Source organism: Halictus rubicundus, unplaced genomic scaffold (assembly GCF_050948215.1).
Source record: "Halictus rubicundus isolate RS-2024b unplaced genomic scaffold, iyHalRubi1_principal scaffold0022, whole genome shotgun sequence".
Lineage (NCBI taxonomy): Eukaryota > Metazoa > Arthropoda > Insecta > Hymenoptera > Halictidae > Halictus > Halictus rubicundus.
Window position 1 is genome coordinate 1974941 of NW_027488563.1, and position 22119 is coordinate 1997059.

Sequence of the window (22119 nt, forward strand, 5' to 3'; positions counted from 1 at the left end):
TCGGTTCGCACTTGTCGTAGCATGCGTCCGTACTTGCGCGTGGCGGAAAGCCAAAGAGACCGTTTTCCGGCTCGGCTCTTTCGTCTTCACGGCGAGGGGTGTGGTGCGGTACGGTTCGCGGCCGGTTTTTCCGGCGTCGTCCGGTATCCGGCGCGGCGGTACTTCGTCATGGCGGGTTCCGGTTCCCGCCAAGATCGGTTCGGTGGTGCGGGGATCGCAGGGGCGCTCGCGGGTGCCGGCGGATCTCGGTATCCGTCGGCCGCGTTCGGCTCGGAACAGGCCTGGCGCAGCCAGGTCTGTTACACACTTTGTTAGTCCGTTACCCGTCTCAATCCTACATGTATGCTTTATGCGTTTTGTAGCCTCGACCGGGCGTGGTGCGAATTAAAATTGGCCCTGCATAGTCGACTCCGGTATTGATGAAAGCCCTCCTTTCAGGTGTGACTCTCGCTGTCGGAAGGTCTCCCATGAGTTCGGTAGGTACTGCGGCCTTTTCACGTGTGCAGGCAACGCACTGATACAATACTGCACGGACAGTGGCTCTCGCTCTCACAATCCAGTACTCTCTCCGCAGCACTGAGAGCGTGAGCTGTGGTCCTCCGTGGAGTGTTTGGAGGTGAGTATCGCGAATGATTAAACTTAAAAGGCGATGAGAGCGGAGAATAATTGGATTTTTTCTCCAGCCGGGAGCGAGGAGTGCCTTAATCTCCCTCTTGCTGTTATGAGCCCGTCGTCGTCGATAAATGGCATCAATGAGCCGATTGCGCTGGTCTTCGACAATGGGCGGTTGTTGGACAGCTGGGTTTGTTCGGACGGGAAGGTCTCGGCCTGCATGGTCTTTAACCAGAAGATTTTGGCTTTTGAGATTTCTTCTGGGAGCAGGACAAGCGGAGATTGGGACTTGGGATTTCTGGACGTCGAGTGCTCGCGGTCGCGTTTTCGAGCTGCAGCGGTGAATCGGAGCACGTACGCTGTTACGCGAAGGAGCTTCGGCCACGACGAGTAGCGTTCGGCCAGCTTCCAGGACTCGGTGGTTGCGGTAACGCATGACGGGACGGTAGATCGTTCTTCGCGACACGTATCGGGTGGTAACGAAGGCATCGTCTTTGGCCACTTTTCTTCCGACTCGCGTAGCCACTGTGGACCGGGCCACCACAAAGGGTGGTTTTCTAATTCCGATGGGAGGAGGCCACGGGACGCGCAGTGGGCAGGATTCTCCTCGGTGGAGAGGTGACGCTATGAAGCATCGGGCAAGGCTTCGTGAATCTTAGTCACTCGGTTTGCGATGAATGTTTTAAGCTGGTTTGGTGGTTTACTGAGCCACCACAGAGTGATGCTTGAATCGCTCCAGCAGAAAACATCGAAGCGATGTGATCGAAGTGCCTTTTGGACGGTACAGAGAAGTTCGGCGAGTAGCAATGCTGCGGACAGTTCGAGTCGCGGAACAGAAATTGTCTTTACGGGAGCGACTCGGGTTTTTGCCGTGAATAACCCGATATCAACTGTGCCGTTATCCTTTATGCTACGTTGATAAACAACCGCGGCGTAGGCTTTGGTCGAGGCATCGGCGAAACCGTGCAACTCGCGACTGACGATAGCACCGGAAGCTATTTGACGCGGGATTGACAGCTCTTTCACGCAGGGAAGTTGGTTGCAATATAATTTCCATTGCTCTGAGATTTCGCGCGGGGCGTCGTTGTCCCACTCGCAGCGCGCTTGCCAAAGCTGCTGCATGATAACTTTGGCGGTGACAACGACGGGAGCGATCCATCCAAACGGGTCATAGAGCTTCGCGATAACAGATAGGATTGATCGTTTTGTTCGCGGCGCATCCGGGATCGTGACAGATGTTATTTGAAATCTGTCCTGGACTGGGTTCCACGCGATCCCAAGGACGGAGAGTGTATCGCCGTTAGCAAAATCCTTTCCGCCAGCTAAGCCATGATCGGACGGATCTATATCTGATAGGAGCGCGGGGCCGTTACTGGCCCATTTCCTCAAGCGAAATCCGCCTTTTTCGAGAAGTCGGATTAATTGGTCGCGATGCGAGCGGAGCTGAGTTGGGTCATCAGCTCCGAAGAGGCAATCGTCCACGTATGTCTGCTCGTGGATGATCGGTATCGCGAGAGGAAAATTATGCCCTTCGTCGCGAGCGAGCTGTTGCAAAACCCGAATAGCTTGATACGGGGCGGACGTAGTACCGTATGTCACGGTGAGTAATTGATACTCGGAGATCGGTTCGCCCGGTTGTTCTCGCCATAGAATGCGTTGGAAATCAACGTCGGCGTCATGCATCAGGATTTGGCGGTACATCTTAGCGACATCGGCGGTGTATACGAATTCGTATTGCCTCCATCGCATTAGAATAGCCGACAGGTCCTGCTGCAGTTTCGGTCCGCTCAACAGTAAGTCATTTAATGACTGACCGTTGGTGGTTTTCCGCGATGCGTTAAAAACAACTCGCGTGCCAGTGGTCTCGCTGTGGTCGCGACGTACCGCGTGGTGGGGAATGTAATATCCGGGAGCCGCGATGGCACTAGATTCTACGCGCCTCATGTGCCCGAGCGATTCGTACTCTCGCTTGAATTCTCTGTACTCGTCAGCTAGGGACTTATCGCGACGAAAACGATTTTCTAATTGGAAGAGATGCCTCGTCGCGGCGGAACGCGAATCTCCTAACACCGGTTGAGTCGTTTTGAATGGCAAGCGAACGATATACCGTCCGGTGGTTGACCGTGTGTGCGTTGTCTGGAAGTGGTGTTCGCATAACTCAGCGTCGGGGGACAACGCGGGTTTATCGGTTATCGCTTCAACCTCCCAAAATTTCCGACTGCTCTCATCCAGCCGCTCGAAAACCGCGCCGTGATGCACGTCGATTCGCGTCGGAATTGAGGAAGGGATGATGGGACCGGACATGATCCAACCCAATGTCGTCGACTGCGCAATGGGTTCGTCATCGCCACGTCTGCGCAACTCACCGGTGAGCAGCTGGCCGTAGAGGTCAGCTCCGATAAGTAATTCAATGGGGTCCGAACTCATGGGATCGTCGTCGGCGAATTTTAACCCTGCAAGGTAACCCAAATTAGTGATGCTTACGTTGGACTGCGGCGTATACCTAGTTATATTTTGCAGTATAATTGCCGTAGTCGAATATGCAGTCTCAACTTGATCCGTGGACGAGAGACGCACGATCGCTGAGTGCGTTGAAGTCGACACTGATGATCCGATCCCGGACGCAGACGGACTGCTGATCGCGCTTCAGTCGGATTCGGCGTGATAGGGCAGCGGTGATCAGTGTCGCGACAGAGCCCTGATCCAGCAACGCACGCGCTTTTATGGGGTAACCGCTGATCGAGTACACATGTACTCGCGCTGTCGAAAGTAAGACAGAACGGTTAGTACATGTTTTCGTGACAGTGTGAGAACTTGTCTCGCTCGTGTTTTGGTTAGAGGTCGCCGAGTCATCCTGACCGCTTTTGTTTTGCTTCAGCGATTTGGTTGGAAAGTGCAGGAGCGTGTGGTGGCGCTGGTGACACTCCTTACATTGGTGGACGCTCCGGCACTGAGCGCCGTCGTGTTTCACGGAGAAGCAATTCAGGCATCGACGTTGCGATTTTATGAAGTTATATCTTTCGGTTGGCGTTTTCGCGAGGAATTGATCGCATTTGTAAATTAAATGCCCGCCCTTGCACACTGGACAAGTGATTGCAACAGCGGTGGCGGCGTGAGCGGGAAGGACCCTCGATTTGGTGGGTTTGGTGTTTAGATCGATCGGTCTTTCTTTTTGAAGTGGAATAATAAATTCCAGCGCGCTAATTCGCGACTCGAGAAACTCGTCGAAATGGTTATACGCGGGATACTCTGTTGTGGTTACCAAAGTTAATTCCCACGCTTTGCGAGAGGATCGATCTAAGCGCTGTACCCCGAGAAACACCAAAATGTCGTTCCAAGAATCAACCGGGCGGTTTAAATTCTTAAGCGCTTGGATGGCTCCGTTCAACCGATCGCGAAGGTTGCGTAATTCCTTCGGCGACTCGGTTGAAACGGTTGGCAAGGAAACCAGAGCGTGGAGGTGTGTTGTTATTAGTCGACGGTGGTTCGCGTATCGCGATATGATAATTTTCCACGCTATGTCGAAATTCGCGGCTGTGATGGGAAGATGCATTATCGCGGCTTTCGCTTCACCTTTGAGCGCGGAACACAGATACTGCATCTTCTTTACACTAGACAGATTTGTATTTGTCGTTACCATGGACGCGAATTGATCGTGGAAGCTCTCCCAGAGGTCGAGGGCGCCGTCGAACGTTGGCAGCTGCAGGCTTGGAAGATGGCTGCCGGAACGGGATGTCGAAGCGGTCGTCTTTCCTTCGTCTGCAGGGTTTGGCCTCGTTGGGGCCAGACCAGTGAGCCACTCCGCCATGAAGTCCATGGTCTCGTTGTAGGTAGTCTCGCTGGCGGCGAAATGGTCGTCCGTTTAGTAAGGGATGGTCGCCTTCTCCTTGTCGCTCACGAGGTCGTGCAGCTGGGCGTCCAATCTCGTGCATTCGGCGAAGATTTCCTTCACCGTTTGCATGCGGCTTTTCGTGACCGCGGCGGTCATCTTTTCTTTACCCAATTTTTTAAAATTGGGTAGAGCGCGCTCGATTGACCGCATTGCGCACGTCTGCTTCGTCAGCGTGGATGTTAACGCACTCATGTTCACTTGTGGCCTTTCGGTTCACTTCAACTGAATTTTCCGCGACGAAATCCGGCTCGAAGGAACAAAAATGTTCGTGGCTGGATCTATCCCAGAATGGGGGAATTCTGCTCAAGGTTGGTCGAACCGAAAGAAAACTAGCTTTTTGTTCGCGATCGCGCGAACGTTCGCGGTGGGGTTTTCGTCTCGCGCTCCTCTTGCCCCGCCGTGACGTCGGCCACCGAACGTGGTGTCGCGGAAAGCCGTTACGCCAGCTCGCGTTACCCCCGTCTTTCCCCTCGGGATCCATCGATCGCGACCCAATAATCGACCATGGATCATCGCGTGATCCAAAAAGGACCAATACGCGACTTCCAGGAAGGCAGAATTCGGTCGCGCTCCGAATTCTGCTTCCTTCTTCGCTGTGCAACCGTCGTGCGACTCGGTCCTGTTTCTCTGCGCTCTTTCTAATCGTTGGGTTTAAACTCGTTATTCAACGCGTTATTCTGTATATATCTTGTATATTTCAAAGTACAGTGTTCGTACATTTTCACATTCATTTCACGTTCATACAGTTCAAAATACAGTCCACTTTCATCCAAAATAAACGTGTTCGTCACAGACTCTTTTTCACTCAACTTCGACGCACAGCGCTGTGCGATTCCGGCTCCTCCTCATTTCATGTATCGTTCGGTCGGCGACCTTTTCCGATACACTTTTTGAAAAGTGAACACGTGGTGTGGTCGTGTCTTTATTATAAGTCACACGGTCGCGCACTTAATGTGAACGTATGTAACTTTGCGGTTGGCAATAAAGGTGGTTGAAATAACCGGTGGGTTTAATGAAACCTTCAAAATACAAAAGTCGGTCCGCGTGCGTGGCGCAAGGCAAAACTCGGGACAATTGGTCGCACGTGGTTTCTCTAGAACGACAGAGACGGAAATGAGAGCGAGACGAACGCGTAACGAGCCGAGTATAAACCTTTATAAAAAAGTCTCTATCCCAAGTTATCGTAACGTGGCGATGGGAAACTCCCGGAGTAAGCGCCGGGGGTGGGCGGTGGATGCACCAGCCCTTAAGCGTTGTACAACCTCGGGACACCTGCCGACCTCCCATTGTACCTAGGCTTACCGGGGCATGCGGCTCTGCCACGGTGGACACCCCTTTCCGCGTGCTGTATTTAGGGTATCAAGTGAGGCGCTTCCAGAAATGGGGGCGTAGTAACCAGGCCCGCTAATGATAATGTTAAAGGATGCAGTAGGAGTCGTGGAGGGAGTTAAGAAACTTCGATGCGAGCACTGTGGTGTTCTAAATATATCGTCTATTTTATTCAAAACTTGCGTGAGTCACTTATTAACTAATACCGTCACCAACTTAAGACTATGAGTAACACAAAGTAAGAAAACTATAACTAAACGAGGCGCGGAGACCCGAAGAAGCGCAACGAGTTTCCTTTTGTTAAGCGAAACAGCAAGACTCTAGCTAAGCGATGCGTGTTAGAGAGCGCAATTCAAAGGACTAATTATATAACGAATTATCGGGAGTCGGTTGCGCTGAAGGTGGTGGGGAGAGGTGACGAGAGGCTCGGTGGTCTAGCGCCTTGTTATGTTTGGGCATTCCCGTCACCTCTCTTGCCCCTGGCCCAGACTTGGGTCTCGTGCCGCCGCGGAGCTCGCGTGATCCGAAACAGATAACTATGGATTTTTCAAAGGACGTGCCTCGGAGAAATCTTGAAGAGGTTGTCGAGGGGTTACCACGCCCGGAAGTAGTCGTGGAGAGATTGGTGGTGCCAGCACCATCGAAGATGGGACCACCCTCGGCCCCGACCGACCTAAGCTCCGGCCTGGGAAGGGAACGCCGGGAGGTGATAACCCGGACCTGGAGGGGGACAGAGCCTCGGTGAAGTCGACCAAGTAGGCTCGCCCCTCCTGCAGCGGCGCGGCGCGCGAAACGCCCACTGACCGCGACTCCGGGGAGGACCTCACCGACCCCGTCGGTGGATAAACGGCCACGACCCGTGTATCAGCCCTGGCCGGAGATCCGAAGCCTCCTCCTGGGGGAGTTGTCCGCCCAGATCGTGGAGCGTGGCCTCGAGATCGAGGATATGGCGGGCAGATGCGGGAACCTGAAGGGTACCTTTCAAAAGGCCTTCAGGGACAACTCCCGCATCATCGTAGAGTCTGCGCGGGAGCTGAAGCGGAGCCGCTGCCGGCTCCGTCCCCTCCGATCCCGCTAATGCCGCGCTACTGGAGAGGTGTGCGGCCCTCGAGAGGGAGCTGAGAGGGACGCGTGAGACGCTTGAGGCCATCAAGGGGGAGCTGATGGCCATGAAGCGACTGCGCGACGCTTCCACCCTCCCCCCCGGCCGGAAATACCAGCCCCCAGCTCCAGCGGGGATACCACGGCGGTGGGCGTGATGGCGCAAATGCAGGCGCTCCTGGAAGCGGGGCTGAACTCCATCCGCGACGAGATGCGGGTGGAGCTGCGGCGCGAGGTCGTGGCCGTTGCCTCGGCCTCGGGCGCGCATGGGGCCCCTCAACCGCCGTCCCCCGTGCCTCCGGTGCCGCCGACGCACGCCCTTGACCCGGTGGCGCGAGCGGCGACGAAGAAAAAGAAGAAGAAGAAGAAAAAGAAGGCGGGGGGAACACCCCTGCAGTCCCTGCAATCTCTCTACTAAGGATCTGAGTATTTTTGGTTGCTCGAGAAACGAAATTGGCAGCTAGTAGCAAATTAAGTTGGATTAGGGAAAATTGCAAAGCGTACAAGGGCGTTCAAAATGTTAACGCTATGTTTCCTCGGCAAGAAGCTTTCTATAAATAATTAATTAAATAAGTAATTAATTATTATAACCCAACCCCAAAATAGAGTAGAAAAACAATAAAAACCTAGGAAGAAGGAAACCGTTACGAGGCGAAAGACCGGGTTGAGGTCGAGCCACCCGAAATTTTGTAGCGTTAGACGGACTTGAGTGCTCGAAGAGAACGGTCGATTGCGAAATTGGCCAGTTTTCGAGTAGAGATTGGGAAGTTGATATTAAAGTATTAGATAGTGTTATTGAAAGGAACAATGCTAACGAACGCGAACATTCAAAAGGGACAAAATAAATTTTAATATTCACGGTAAACCAGCTACAAGTGAAGTGAAATAACTTTCGAAGGAAAACTCGAACAGTTACCCCTGACCCGGGATAAACCGCGATAAACATTGAATTAGTGGACAATAAACAGAATAGACAGTAGCCAAAGTGAAGTGTTTAAAAAAGAAAAGTGGACTAAAGATTAAGGTTAGATATAGGGAAAACGTAGGCTAGAGTTAGAAAAGTAGAATAGGTTAGTATAGGTTAATGTAAATATAGATATAGAATAGTGTAGATTTTAAATGATACGATAGGACAGATGTATAAACACTTCGAAATACTCCGATCGTAAAGAAAATCTGTACCAGGATATTTCCGAGGGTGGGGAGTAACCAAGGGTGAATTCGGAGAAGTATTCTCCCCCCTGGGGACAAATTTCCGAAATCCCCACTCTTTTAGGAGTGGGGATCACTCTTTGAGTGCTCGGCCCGGGCTTCACAACGAGCCGTATCTCGAAGAGATAGAAAGACTTTTAGTTTCGGCATATAACGGGTGTCCGAGAAATATATTTGCGAAAAATTTGTTCTGAGGGCGTGGGCGTGTGTGGGGTGGGATCGTAAGACAGTAGCGGGGACAGGGTAACTGGGTTCCCCCCTGGTGAAAAGAAAATCCCCACCCCCCGCACCGTTTTCGAGATAACGGTACCTACAAGGAGAAGGGCTGGGTCCACAAAAAACTCAATACAGGCCGATTGCTAGGTAGCCCTAGGGCTATCCAAAACCGTCAAAAAAGTGGGGCTTAATAAAGAAAAATCCCCCACTTCCCTCTTGCGCGGACCCCCGATTTGGACTATTTTTAGTTAATAAGTTAGAGAGAGAGGGAGCGATAGTTTTAGGCAATTGCGGAAATAGTTGTATAACAGCGATAGATTTAGAATTAGACTTAGATTCAGATTAAGCAATGTAAAAACTTGGAAGTGAATAAACTGTAAGAAATAGCTCATAAAAAAAGGTGCTCTCCGACCATGGTTGCTTCGGACAGTAGCTGCACAAGATGGGGCGGGAACCGACTGCGCAGTGCCACCACTGCGGTGAAGGCGTTGACACGACGCGGCACACCTTAGAGAAGTGCCCGGCCTGGGCCGAGCCACGCCGTCCCCTTAGAGACGCAGTGGGCAGCTGGGACACTCGCTGGCGGCCATGATCGACCACATGGTCGCCGGCGAGAGGTCGTGGATGGCGGTGGCCTCCTTCTCCGAAGGCGTGATGACGGAGAAGGAGGCCGCCGGGCGGGCCCGGGAGCGGGACCCGGGCTCCGCTAGGAGAGTATGGTAGCGGGGTCGACCCCCGCTCCGACGTGTGACCCCACGAGGGGGGCGACGAGGGATGGGAGGGCGCGGGGGTCTCCCCCGCACCAAATGGTGCCCCCGGGAGTGGGGGTCGGCGCGGGGGGACTCCCCGCGTCCTGATGTGCCCCCGTCATGGGGGGCGGTGGATTTGGGGGCCCGGGATGTGAGCTGACCCGGGCCTCCGGGGGGAGCGTGGCTCCCCCCGTGTAGGGACGGCACCCACCGGGATTATATTTTTCGGTGTGGGGGGGGGGGGGTACCGGTCCGTCCCTCCCGTAGGGGAGGGGGATCCGTGGCGAGTTTTGGGTGGAAAGGTTCGGTGCGTGCCGGATCGCGCCTCCGACGGCCCTTCCTTCCGGTGGCGGCGTCTTCTTGCCTCGGCCGAGGATGGTTATTTCGGGACACCAACCCCGAGCGGGGCACGAAGACTCCGGGAGCTGTGGGCGGACCGTGCTGGGGCTCGGGAAGCCCAATCCGAAGGCTCCAGGGATGGGGACACCGGGGGGGGTCCCTCCGCCCGGAGTCTTGTAGAGTAGGAATTGGGGGAGGCTAACAACCTCCCCGGGGTATGATGATAGCTGGGGGGTGTCCTGTTGAGTACTCGCGTGATGCAGGCACCTCCCCTTTAGCTTAGGTGGGCATGAGGTTTTAGTGGGTAGCCTCTGGGGATTGTCCCCAGGTGTAGTCCCACATAACCCCGGCTTCCCCCAGGGAGCCGGGGTATGCGAAAAGCATTTCCTCGCGAAAAAAGGATAGGTTCCTCAGGTGGGTGCTAGGGTTAGAGAGGTGCACGCCGGGGTGTATGGTAAGGGAAGAGCTGCAGAGGGAGATGTTGAGGGGGATGGCGGGGTTAAGCGCGTGGGGCTACGAAAAGAAGCTGAGGAAGGGGAAAGGGGGGGAGCTAGCAAGACTATGTTGGGAGCAGTTAAGAGGAAGGGATAGAAGGGGGGTGGTAACTGGTTGGGAGAAGGAGGGACGGGGATTTTGGGGAGGGAGGGGGTGGACAGCGGAGGAGGCGGAGGTTTTGATGGAGGAGAGGATAGAGACAGTGAGTGGGGAGATAGTGAAGAGGGAGAAGAGGAAGCAGCAGGAGGAGAGATGGGAAAAGATAGGAAGAGGAAGGTACAACAGGTGGTATGGGAGGGTGAAGGGAGAGGGGATACCAGGTTATTTGAGGAAAGGGTGGGGAGATAGCAGATGGCAAAGGGTGGCCAGGTACAGGTTGGGAAATGAGATGAGAGGTGGTAAGTATGGGTTGGAGGAGGAGGAGAAATTATGTAGGGTGTGTGGGTGGGAGACGGAAACGTGGAAGCACTTGTGGGAAATGTGTATGGGAGGGGGTGAAGGAAGAGGTTGGCAGGGGATGATGGGGGAAGTATTAGGGGAGGAAGCAGAAGGAGAGGAATGGCTGAGGAAGGTGGATGAGTGGAGAAAGAGCATGAGTGGAAGAGGCACGGGAGATGTTACATGAAGGGAGTGAATGAGTAAGAATGGAATGAAAGAGAAGAGCAACCGGAAGAGGGGGTCCAGGAGGTCTTAGGGAAGGATGAGTGAGGTTAGGAAAGGGGGATCAGAGAGATATGAATGTGTGGGAGAGGGTGAAATAAGAACGCGGGGTGACATTAGGCGTAAGATCTCTCTCTCTCTCTCTCTCTCTCTCTCTCTCTCATGTATATAGGATAAGTTAAGCTAAGCTAGTTAAGTTAAGTTAAGTTAGGATAAGTTTAACAATAAGTTTAGGTTAAGAGCGATCGCAAGAAGGAGAAGTGTAAATGATTGTAACCCCGAGGGGAATCAATAAAGGATATATATATAATGTCTCTTTCTTTTATGTGGCGTTTTGTGGGTGAATAAACCAAATTGATTTTCACTATAAATAGAGATGATATTTATTAAACAATAATTAAACAATATTTATAATATTTACAGATCCATTACCTATAAATAGAGAAATGGCATTTACGGCCTATTCTTCCCTATATTTCTTACTAATAGTATTTAATACTTTTCAGTCTCAATCTCTCTCTTATCCTCGTGCACGTGTTTCTCGTCTCCTCTGTAATCTAACCTACCTACCCGTCCCGCGACAAACTTCAAGAGGGTTTGTAAAGTAGTATCCGTACTACTTTATATCTCCCCACCGCGGAAAGAGTTTTTCTCTGGCTACAAAATCCTTCAACAAGTCTGCTAGTATTCCTCATGATTTTCTTCATCATCGTCGTTGATGCTTTCTGGTATTGGAATGAGCTTCGTAATGTGAAAAATGTTTGATTCTTCTTTCTTGTGCCCTGTATTAATTCTGTAAATGGAGTTGGATAATTTTTCTTTTATTTCAAAAGGTCCGATTTTTAGTTCATCTAATTTCTTTCTGTTTAATCTATGTCCATTTTCTACGTACACTCGATCTCCACCGTTGAATTCCATTTTTTTTCTATTTTTATCGAATAATGTTTTGTTGTAATTATGCGATTTAATGGTTCTGTCTAAAGCAAGCTTTCTGTCTTGGTATAAGTTGTTTTTTATTTCTTGATGGAGTTCTTCGGGTACAATTGTTGTGTTTTTTCCTTGCATTAAATATATCGGTGCAAAACCTGTTATTGTATGTTCCGTTTCATTGTATTTCCTTGTGCATTCTTGTGCTATTGTTGTCCATGCCCGGTTTCTTGTTTGTTCGTTAATTTTGCATCTTATTTTGTTGACTAAAGTTTGGTTTAGTCTTTCATTGAGGCCATTAGAAAATGGTGAGTTAACTGCCGTGAATATTATTGGAATATTTTTCTCTTTTAAGAATGTTTTAAATTCTTTTGAATTTATTCCTGGATATTGATCCGACAAGATTATACCAATTTCGTTATTATCTGTGACCATCTTGATTAGTTTTATAAAATCGTTTGCGTTCTGTGTCTTGGATGTTAGAATATATCCATATCTCGTAAAATGGTCCACCAAAAGGTGTAGATATTTTTTGGTTGATCTGGATCCGCCGAATCCTCCGATTGTGTCAATTGACATAATCTCGAATGGCTCTTTTGCAGGTCCTAAATGTGACATTAATCCATTTTTCCTTTGTCCTCTCGATTTGTTTCTTATACATATTACACAATTTTTACAAATGTGTTTTATATTTTCTGTTAATTTTTTTGCTGTATAATATGGTGTAATTTTATTTTCCATTTGTTTTATTCCTATGTGGCAGTATTCTTCGTGTACTTTTTTAATAAATTCTTTACTAAAATTTTCTGATAAGACTATTTTTTCTTTTCTGTTTACTTTTTTATAGTATACGTTATTTTTTTTTATCATCTTATTTGTTTTATTTTGCAGTTCTTTGTTTTTTTCCTGGTCTATAATTATATCTTTTAGCTTGATTAAGTTTATAGTTTTTAATGTTTTGTTTTCCTTAGCTTCTAATACTGGGTTTCTACTAAGACAATCGGCTTCTAAATTGCATTTTCCTGGGGCATATTTAACTATGAAATCATATTGCGATAGATAATATGTTAGATCTCCTAACTCTTCATCTGTTCTCGACTTTATATTTAGGTTTTCTAGGGGTTTATGATCTGAATAAACTATGAACGATTTTCCCATTAGCAAGTATTGCCAATAATTTATCGCCTCTTTTATTGCAAGACATTCTAGGTATATTGCTTTCTTCTTTTTTTGACTATTATTCAATTTTCTTGAAAAGTATGCTACTGGTTTCTCTTCATTATTTGGTTGTCTTTGTTTCATTACTGCTCCTATGCCTAGTAAACTCGCATCCGTGTAAATGTAAATCGGTAGATCTGGGTCGTATATTTCTAATACAGGTTGAGAGCATAATAATTTTTTCATATTTTCAAATGCTTTTTCACATTCTTCGGTCCAAATAAATTTCTGTCCTTTTCTCAATAGGTTGTGTAGTGGATCCAATATTCTGGCTATGTTTGGTATATATTTATTATAGAAATTCACTTTTCCTAAGAATTGTCTGACGTTTTTTTGTGTTCTTGGAGTCGGAAAGTCTTTTATTGCAATCAAGTTATCGTTCATTGGTCTTATTGAATTATTACCAATTATATGTCCCAGATATTTTACTGAATTCTCTGCAAATTTGCATTTAGTGAATTTTAGTCTAAATCCTTCTTCTCTTATTGCTTCTAGTAATTTTGTTAAGTGGTGTATGTGGTCTGTAAAATTCTTAGAAAATACTAGTATGTCATCTATGTAATTTACTGTGAAATTTGTAAGTTTGTGTTTCCTGATTATGTTGCTTAATATTCTTTGGAATATTGCTGGCGATGTTTTTAGCCCAAATGGTAGACACGTCCATTGATAGTGTCCTTCCTGCGTGACAAACGCTGTTTTTTTCTATCTTTTATTCGTAAAGGAATCGACCAGAACGCTGAATTAATGTCAAATGTTGAGAAAAATTTGCAATTTCTAGCTTTTACCATTAAATCTTCTATTAGCGGAAAGGGTTGTGATTGTGGTACAACTATCTTATTTAAGTCTCTAAAATCGCAACACAATCTTGTTTTTCTATTTTCTTCTCTCTTGTACGCTAGAGTTACTGGAGCCGCGAAGGGGCTGTATGATTCTTCTATCAGATTATTTTCTAATAATTTTGCAACCTGTGCTTCTATCTCCTTTTTGTCTTCAATGCTGCATTTGTATGGTCTTTTGCTACAGAATTTGTCCATTAATAGATCAATTCTAGCCTCATAATTTTTCACCCTCCCTACATCGTATTTATCTTTGGCAAATATTGCACTATACTTTTCTATTAATTTGTTTATTTCTGTTTTTCTTTTATAGTCTAGATGATCTATAGCAATTCTAAAATTTGATGTATTTATATGTTCGTTAAAATTTATGAAATACTTATCTGTAGTTTTGTTATCTTTATTTCTTCCTAAGTTCTCTTTTGTGATATCCTTATATATTTTTTGTTTGATTTCCAAATTTTCATCCTGTATTAATTGGAATTTCTTTAATTCTTTATTTAATTTTATCCAAATTTTCCTCGATTGGTGTCTCAATTTGATAGTGGCTCTTGCTCTCTGAAACGCTTCTGTTTTTATCAGTTCTGTATGATATGCCGCATATTGGTGCTCCTCTGGGATGCCATAAACCTCTCCACGTGGCGTTTCAATTGAGGTTATGGCATAGATGTTTGATTTTGGATCTTGACCTGCTTTTATCTCAATTTCAAAACGTAGTTTATCCATTGTTCTAGTAAGCAAAATGCCGTTTTATAATGTCTCTTTCTTTTATGTGGCGTTTTGTGGGTGAATAAACCAAATTGGGTTTCACTATAAATAGAGATGATATTTATTAAACAATAATTAAACAATATTTATAATATTTACAGATCCATAACCTATAAATAGAGAAACGGCATTTACGGCCTATTCTTCCCTATATTTCTTACTAATAGTATTTAATACTTTTCAGTCTCAATCTCTCTCTTATCCTCGTGCACGTGTTTCTCGTCTCCTCTGTAATCTAACCTACCTACCCGTCCCGCGACAAACTTTAAGAGGGTTTGTAAAGTAGTATCCGTACTACTTTATATATATCGTATCGTGTCGAAGAGCTCCAGAGCGGGAGATCGCACCCGCCCACTCCGGACCATCTGGTAACCCGAACCGCCGGGCGTAATAAAAGGAATCTATTTTTCCATATCCGTTGTCAATTCATTTCGAAACACCCGCGCCCTCTCCACAACCCTGGCCGCTGAGCGAATCCAGGAGAGGGCATCCGCGAGCACCGCTCGCGCTTCACGCGAGCGACGCTCCATCGTTACGAAGGCAGACTCGGTCTGTCTTAGAAATAGGTTTCCTTCTTCGCTGTTCAACCGTCGTGCGATTCGGTCACTTTTGTACTACGCTCTTTCTAGTCGTCTCGTTCGGTCGCAATCAACGCGTTATTTTGTATATATATGTAATGTGTGATTGAATTATTTGTTGAACGTCAAAGGATTGTAGAGAATAACAAACAGAAACGTTTCACTGTAAAAATACAAGTGTTTTTATTAATTAAACTGTTTGAGATTGGCTGAATGTGTCGGCAGCGTTTCCGCGCCGACGCGGATCGGCGCCCCGCAATTGGCTGGATCGCGGAGAGAAGCGAGATCAGGAATCGATTATTAGATCGCTCTCTAATTGGCCCGCGCCGACGAGACGGGTTACGATCGATTATCATCGTTTCGCCGGCCCGCTCGCTCGTCCAGTTCGTTTCTAACGCTCTATCAAACTATCTCGCAATCGATCTTGATCTCGACCTCTTGTTCGCGTGAACGCCTCGCGTCTTTTTGACCGGTTTCGTGCTACAAGAGCTATCTACGGCTCCCGAAATAGACGGGAGATATCCACGTCAAGCTAACTGTTCAAACGTGTTTATTTGTGTTTACAAACTGTACAAAGTAATCGGTTATAGTTCGACGATCCTCGCGGTGAAATAAAGTCGTTGTGTCAGTAAACCGCGGCTCTTTAGTGTTCGCCTTCCGATCCCAAACATTTGGTCCTTCGAGCCGGATCCAGTATACAGTCCACTAAAAGCAAACGTTAAATATATCGTAAAAGACTTCGGTTGAATTCGTGAAGGAGACAATGGCTGACCTTGTCGACGAACAACGTACGCTCGCGCAGCGAATCTCCCGCGTCGCGATCAACCTTAAGAAGAAGGGTAAGGCGAACATTACTCTGGGAATGCTTCGGGCGGCTCACTCTTCGATCCAAGAATTCTGGGCTGACTTCTCCCAGGGGGATCTAAAAATAAGAAAAGCGGCTAAGAACGACGCCAAGTTGAGGGATAGCGCTTACATCGCGGAAGACGAATTCAGCGATGTACATACAACATATTTGGAGCAAGCTGGAGTTCTCCTCGACATGATCGCCGAATTTGAAACGGCGGCAGCCGTTAAGGTGCCCTCTGATTCGAACGTAACGCCCGGCGAGGCGACGTTCCAGAGGTCACGCGCAGTGTTGCCAAAGATGGCTCTCCCTACTTTCGAGGGTCACTACAAGGACTGGCCATCCTTCCGCGACTTGTTTACCTCGCTTATAATCAACGACTCTTCGTTGTCTCCGGTGGAGCGCCTGCATTACTTGAATACATGCATGAAGGGCGAAGCCATGGCGCTTCTGAAGAACATTCGAACTACGAATGACAATTTCAACATCGCGTGGAATAAGTTGGAGGATCGCTTCAACAATCCCCGGCTGCTCGTTCAGGCGCAAATAAGAGCTCTATCTTCTGTAGCTCCGCTGCGCAAGGAGTCGGCCGCTGAGATGAAACGTCTCTTTAACGAAACGTTCGATGCCATTGACGCGCTTGAGAATCTTGGCCGGCCTGTCACTAATGCAGTCGACTGGATCGTCGAATTGACAGTCGAGCGATGGGATCGGCAATCGCGTCGGGAATGGGAGGATTCTCTCAAGCACTCCAAGGACCATCCTACGCTGGAACAGCTGAGAACCTTTATGGAAGGGCGCATACAAACGTGTGAAGCGCTCGAACCTCAGACGGACGAAGCGTCCGACGGGAGGAAAGTCAACGTGAAATCTGCGAAGGTGCATACGATGTCCAAGGCGAGTTCGTCCGCGAAGGTCTGTGCATTGTGCCAGGGCAATCATTTTGTCCTGTATTGTGGCCGGTACCAGGCGAAGACTGCTGCCGAGCGGAAGGAAACAGCCAAGACACTGAACCTGTGTTTTAACTGTCTCGGGAAGCATCCTGCGAGTGAGTGCACGTCCTCCAAGCGATGCCAAAAGTGCGAAGGAAAGCACCACACGACTATCCACGAGGCCGCACCATCCACCAAGTCAACGAAGTCTCCGGAAGCCTTCGTGCAGCACGTCTCCATGCACGTGAGTCGCTCCTCCTTCTCAGTTCTCCTCAGTACAGCGCGCGTAGCAGTTTCAGGCCCACGGGGACAGGGCTGCTCAGCTCGTTCTCTTATTGACCCTGGCAGTGAAGTCTCCCTCATCACGGAAGCGCTCGCGCAGCGGCTCGGTGTCAAGCGGAGCCAAGCTCGAGTTCCGCTTCTCGGCGTCGGAGGTGCAAGGGCAAAGTTCACACGAGGGAAAACCACGCTGGTCATATCTCCCCCTGGCAGAGGAGAACTCCGCTTCCAGATCCCTGTCTATATCCTGCCTGAGCTCTCGCGATACCGGCCGTACAACTTACCTACTCGAGTCGATTGGCCGCATATCCGAGGACTGGAGCTCGCCGATCCGGGGTACCACCTAGCCGATCCAGTCGACATCCTGATAGGAGCGGACTCCTACAACATCATCCTTCGAGAGGGGGTCAGACGGGGGCCGCCACACACTCCTGTAGCGCAGGAAACGGCTCTGGGTTGGATCCTCACCGGAGGCATCGACTCGGGAAACGCCGATGGGTCATCGAGCAGGGCGGAGGTTCCGGTCCATCACTGCAATATAGACCGCGAATTAATAGAGTTTCTCACCAGGTTCTGGGAGCAGGAGGAAGTCGAAACTTCGATTCCAGCCACCGCTGACGACAGGAAGGCAGAAAAGCACTTCCTAGACACTCACCAACGGCTTCCTGACGGACGGTTCATGGTGCGTCTGCCGTTTGCAAGGACACCAGAACTGGGAGACTCTCGCCTCATCGCACTGCGTACACTGGACTCGCTGAGCTCCAGATTCCAGCGTTCTGCCGAATTCCGCCAAGCTTACGGTGAATTTCTGGCAACCTACGAAGCTCTGGGGCATATGGCCGCGACGGCGCATCCAATTTCCCGCACCATGGAGTAATGCGGGAATCGAGCACCACGACGAAACTCAGGGTTGTCTTCAACGGCTCGAAGGCATCCTCCAACGGGAAGTCTCTGAATGAGTTTCTGCTTCGGGGACCTAACTTGCTGCCGAATCTCGCGGACATCCTTCTACGCTGGCGGCGGTATGCTCTCGTGTTCACAGCGGACATAGAGAAGATGTACCGACAGATCATCGTCCATCCTGACGACCGGAAATGGCAGAGGATCCTGTGGAGGCCTGCAGGGAAAAGCAGCGTCGTTGACTACGATCTCAACACGGTCACGTACGGACTCACCAGTGCTCCATATCTGGCGATCCGATGCTTGCACCAACTGGCTAAGGTGGAGGCACAGCGTTTCCCCTTGGGATCTGGCATCTTACTCGAGGAGGTCTACATGGACGACGTCCTCACTGGGGCGGACACACCCTCAGAGGCTAAAGCCAAACAAAGGGAACTACGGGAGCTCCTCATGGCGGGCGGTTTTCCTCTGCGCAAGTGGGCTGCCAACGCGCCGGGTCTACTTGAAGGACTGTCCCGCGACGAGAGGAAGGGCATCGTCGAGTGGGACTCTCCCACGCTCCACAGCGTCCTAGGTATCAAGTGGTTGCCCTCATCTGATTGTTTCCAGGTCTCCGCTGTGAAGTCTCTTCCGAGCTCGGGATTCACCAAGCGTGCAGTACTCAGCGGGACAGCGCAGCTGTTCGACCCACTCGGCTGGCTGGCGCCAGTCACGATCGTAGCCAAGGTGCTGATCCAGTCCCTGTGGCTCCTGAAGGTCGATTGGGACACGCCACTACCGGAGAAGGAGGAAAAGCTGTGGCGACAGTTCCAGAATGGAATCCCGGAACTGCAGCATCTCCAGGTACCGCGATGGCTCGGAACCAGCTCCTGCAGTTCGCCTCCCGAACTCCATGGGTTCGCTGATGCCTCCGAGCGCGCCTATGCTGCGGTGGTCTACTCCCGCAGCGTCAACCCGGAGGGAGTGGCGACGGTGTCGCTCATCATCGCCAAGTCTAAGGTGGCTCCTCTGAAAAGGGTCTCGCTGCCAAGACTGGAACTCTGCGCCGCTTTCCTGCTGACCAGACTCGTCGAACACGTCGTCCGGGTGCTGGACTGGCCGTCCGTCGACGTACATCTGTGGTCGGATTCCGCGGTGGCTCTCAGCTGGATCCGAGGACATCCCACACGCTGGCCCACTTACGTGGCCAACAGGGTCACCGAGATCCAGAGGATGCTTCCAGCGGCGAAGTGGCACCACATCCGGAGCGCGGAGAATCCGGCGGACTGTGCCTCCCGAGGGTTATCTCCGGCGGAACTACCGAAGTTCTCGCTGTGGTGGCGAGGACCCGAGTGGCTCGCCTCACCCGGTCCACTTCCAGAGGAAACCAGGTCAGAGGCAACGCACGAAGCAGAGGAGCACCAGGTTCTGCACGTCACCAGCCGGGAGAAGAGCAGTTCCTCGGAACTAGTCGAACGCTTCTCAAGTTTGAATCGGCTGCTCCGGGTCCTGGCCTGGTGCCGCCGATGGGTTCCTGGAAATCGACAAGGAGAGTCATTCATCACGGCAGCCGAGATTCGGACAAGCAAACTCACCCTTCTACGACTGGAACAGGCCGCAGCGTTCGCGGAGGACATCGCCAACCTTCGGAAGGGTCGACCGCTAGCCGCCAGAAGCCGGCTAGCCAAGCTGTGTCCAATCCTGGACAAAGACGGGGTGCTGCGCGTGGGAGGGCGGATACAGGCCGCGAACCTCCCATACGACCGGACTCATCCCGCGATCCTTCCTGACGAATCCTCCTTAGCTAGGTTGTGGGTCGATGCTGCCCACAAACGATGCTTGCATGGAGGAACACAGCTCACACTGGCTACGCTGCGCCAGGAGTGCTGGATCCTCAAGGGTCGCCACTTAGTTAAGGCCTGCATCCATCGGTGCACCACCTGTATACGCTGGAAAGGCCAAACAGCCCCGCCAAGAATGGGAAACCTTCCATTATCTCGAATAACGCCTAGTCGTCCCTTTTTCAGATCAGGCATCGACTACGCAGGACCCATACACGTGCGAACCAGTCGGGGTCGTGGCAAGCTGACCTCGAAGGGATACATCGCGGTATTTATCTGTCTGGCCACCAGGGCTGTCCACCTGGAGGCTGTCTCGGATGGGTCCACCGAAACCTTCTTGGCAGCACTGCGGAGGTTTATCTCTCGGCGAGGCCGATGCGCAGAACTTCACAGCGACTGTGGTCGAAACTTCATCGGAGCCAACCACGAGCTCCGAACGCTACTAAAGCAATCCGTGGCACAGGGAGGTGGCCCATTCGCTGCAGCTTCCAGGGAGGGCATCACCTGGAAATTCAATCCCCCTCCCGCTCCACACTTTGGGGGCATCTGGGAAGCGGCCGTCAAATCGGTCAAGCACCACCTGCGGAGGCTCATCGGCGAACAGCGGCTTTCCTTCGAGGAGCTTGCCACGCTCCTGACTGGTATCGAAGCCTGTTTAAATTCTAGGCCAATACTACCGCTGTCCGATGACCCTGAGGATCCAGCAGCTCTAACTCCGGGACATTTCCTAGTCGGGGAACCGCTCCTCGCTATTCCAGAGCCCAGCCTCGAGGAATTGCCAGTCTCACGGTTATCTCGGTGGCAGTTGGTACAGCAGATGCAGCAGCACTTTTGGAGGCGCTGGTCCCGGGAGTATCTGAATTCACTGCAACCGAGGGGCAAGTGGCGACGAGATCAAGCATGGGTCAAGGCCGGGTCCCTCTGCCTAGTAAAAAACGAAATACTGCCACCCACACAATGGCCACTAGCGCGCGTCGTCCACGTACACCCGGGGCCAGACGGCTCGACTCGCGTGGTCACTTTACGCACCTCCACTTCACAACTGCTGCGACCGGTGCACAAGCTCATCCCGCTCCTGGCTCCGGAAATCGATGAGACTGGCCACGGGAACAACCTCGAGGCTGGACTCTCGGCGTAACTAAAAAAAATCATGTAACTTTTTCATTTCGTGGTCGATTCACCTCATTCCATCATGAAGTCATTTCACTCACCTGGTACATAGCTCACTCTGTAAATCATCACTGCATCACTCGGCACCATCTTCGCGTTCACTCGTCACTTGTAACTTCGTAAATTACTACGCACTTCTTTCTGTTGTAGAAACTACGCAACACGTTGCTGACCCATTCAGCCGAGCCATTCATCTGTTTCGCATCTCCCCACCACCTCCACACAGCGGTTTAATTTCGTCATTGGCTGACGAGGCGGGCGGAAATGTTTGAGATTGGCTGAATGTGTCGGCAGCGTTTCCGCGCCGACGCGGATCGGCGCCCCGCAATTGGCTGGATCGCGGAGAGAAGCGAGATCAGGAATCGATTATTAGATCGCTCTCTAATTGGCCCGCGCCGACGAGACGGGTTACGATCGATTATCATCGTTTCGCCGGCCCGCTTGCTCGTCCAGTTCGTTTCTAACGCTCTATCAAACTATCTCGCAATCGATCTTGATCTCGACCTCTTGTTCGCGTGAACGCCTCGCGTCTTTTTGACCGGTTTCGTGCTACAAGAGCTATCTACGGCTCCCGAAATAGACGGGAGATATCCACGTCAAGCTAACTGTTCAAACGTGTTTATTTGTGTTTACAAACTGTACAAAGTAATCGGTTATAGTTCGACGATCCTCGCGGTGAAATAAAGTCGTTGTGTCAGTAAACCGCGGCTCTTTAGTGTTCGCCTTCCGATCCCAAACATAAACTATTTGCCTAATCTATTTACAATGGTTACAAACCTGTAAAAATACAAGAAACAACATTCAAAGTTTGTTCTTCGCAATCTTGTTCCTCGTATGAACCATTCACTCTATTATAAAAGGAATAACTCGTTGGAGATTATTAAATTGGCAATCTTCACACGTGTCTGCCGAATCATTGTTTTTATTTCTCTGCCGCTACTGCGGGCCCTTACTTATCGACTCACTGTATTGAGCGGGAAGATTTAAATCAATTAAGGAGCGCACTCCTTACATCTCCCCCCTTCGGGAGAGAAAAATCCTGTTCTCCTTCTTTATACATCGTATCTTGTATTGGAATAAGTTTTGAAATATGGAAGAGATTCGATTCTGTTCTCGTATGTCCTGTATTGATTCGATAAATTGATTCAGACACTTTTTCTTCTGTCTTATATGGGCCTATTCTTAATTCGTCCAATTTTCTTCTGTTCAAACGATTGCCGTTCTCAACATATACTGACT

At 50.0% G+C, this 22119-nt stretch overlaps 2 protein-coding genes and 1 long non-coding RNA gene across 3 annotated transcripts in view; all 3 read left to right on the forward strand.

Annotated features, from left to right (window-relative positions):
• LOC143363114 (uncharacterized) overlaps positions 1-9852 on the forward strand; it is a 99000-nt gene extending 89148 nt beyond the window's left edge. The window contains exon 2 of the long non-coding RNA XR_013083736.1: positions 9785-9852. This is a non-coding gene — a long non-coding RNA (uncharacterized LOC143363114). The remainder of the gene's footprint in view (positions 1-9784) is intronic.
• A 5843-nt stretch (positions 9853-15695) lies between these two features.
• Positions 15696-17867, forward strand: LOC143363105 (uncharacterized). The gene has a single exon (XM_076803722.1). It carries the CDS (start codon positions 15696-15698, stop codon positions 17865-17867), a length of 2172 nt encoding a protein of 723 aa, XP_076659837.1.
• Positions 17867-20848, forward strand: LOC143363106 (uncharacterized). The gene has a single exon (XM_076803723.1). The coding sequence runs from the start codon at positions 17867-17869 to the stop codon at positions 20846-20848; it is 2982 nt and encodes a 993-aa protein (XP_076659838.1).
• The last annotated feature ends 1271 nt before the right edge of the window (positions 20849-22119 follow it).

Coding starts and splice junctions, on each gene's coding strand:
- LOC143363105 (XM_076803722.1), top strand. CDS start 15,696: ATGGCTGACCTTGTCGACGAACAACGTACGCTCGCGCAGCGAATCTCC.
- LOC143363106 (XM_076803723.1), top strand. CDS start 17,867: ATGCGGGAATCGAGCACCACGACGAAACTCAGGGTTGTCTTCAACGGC.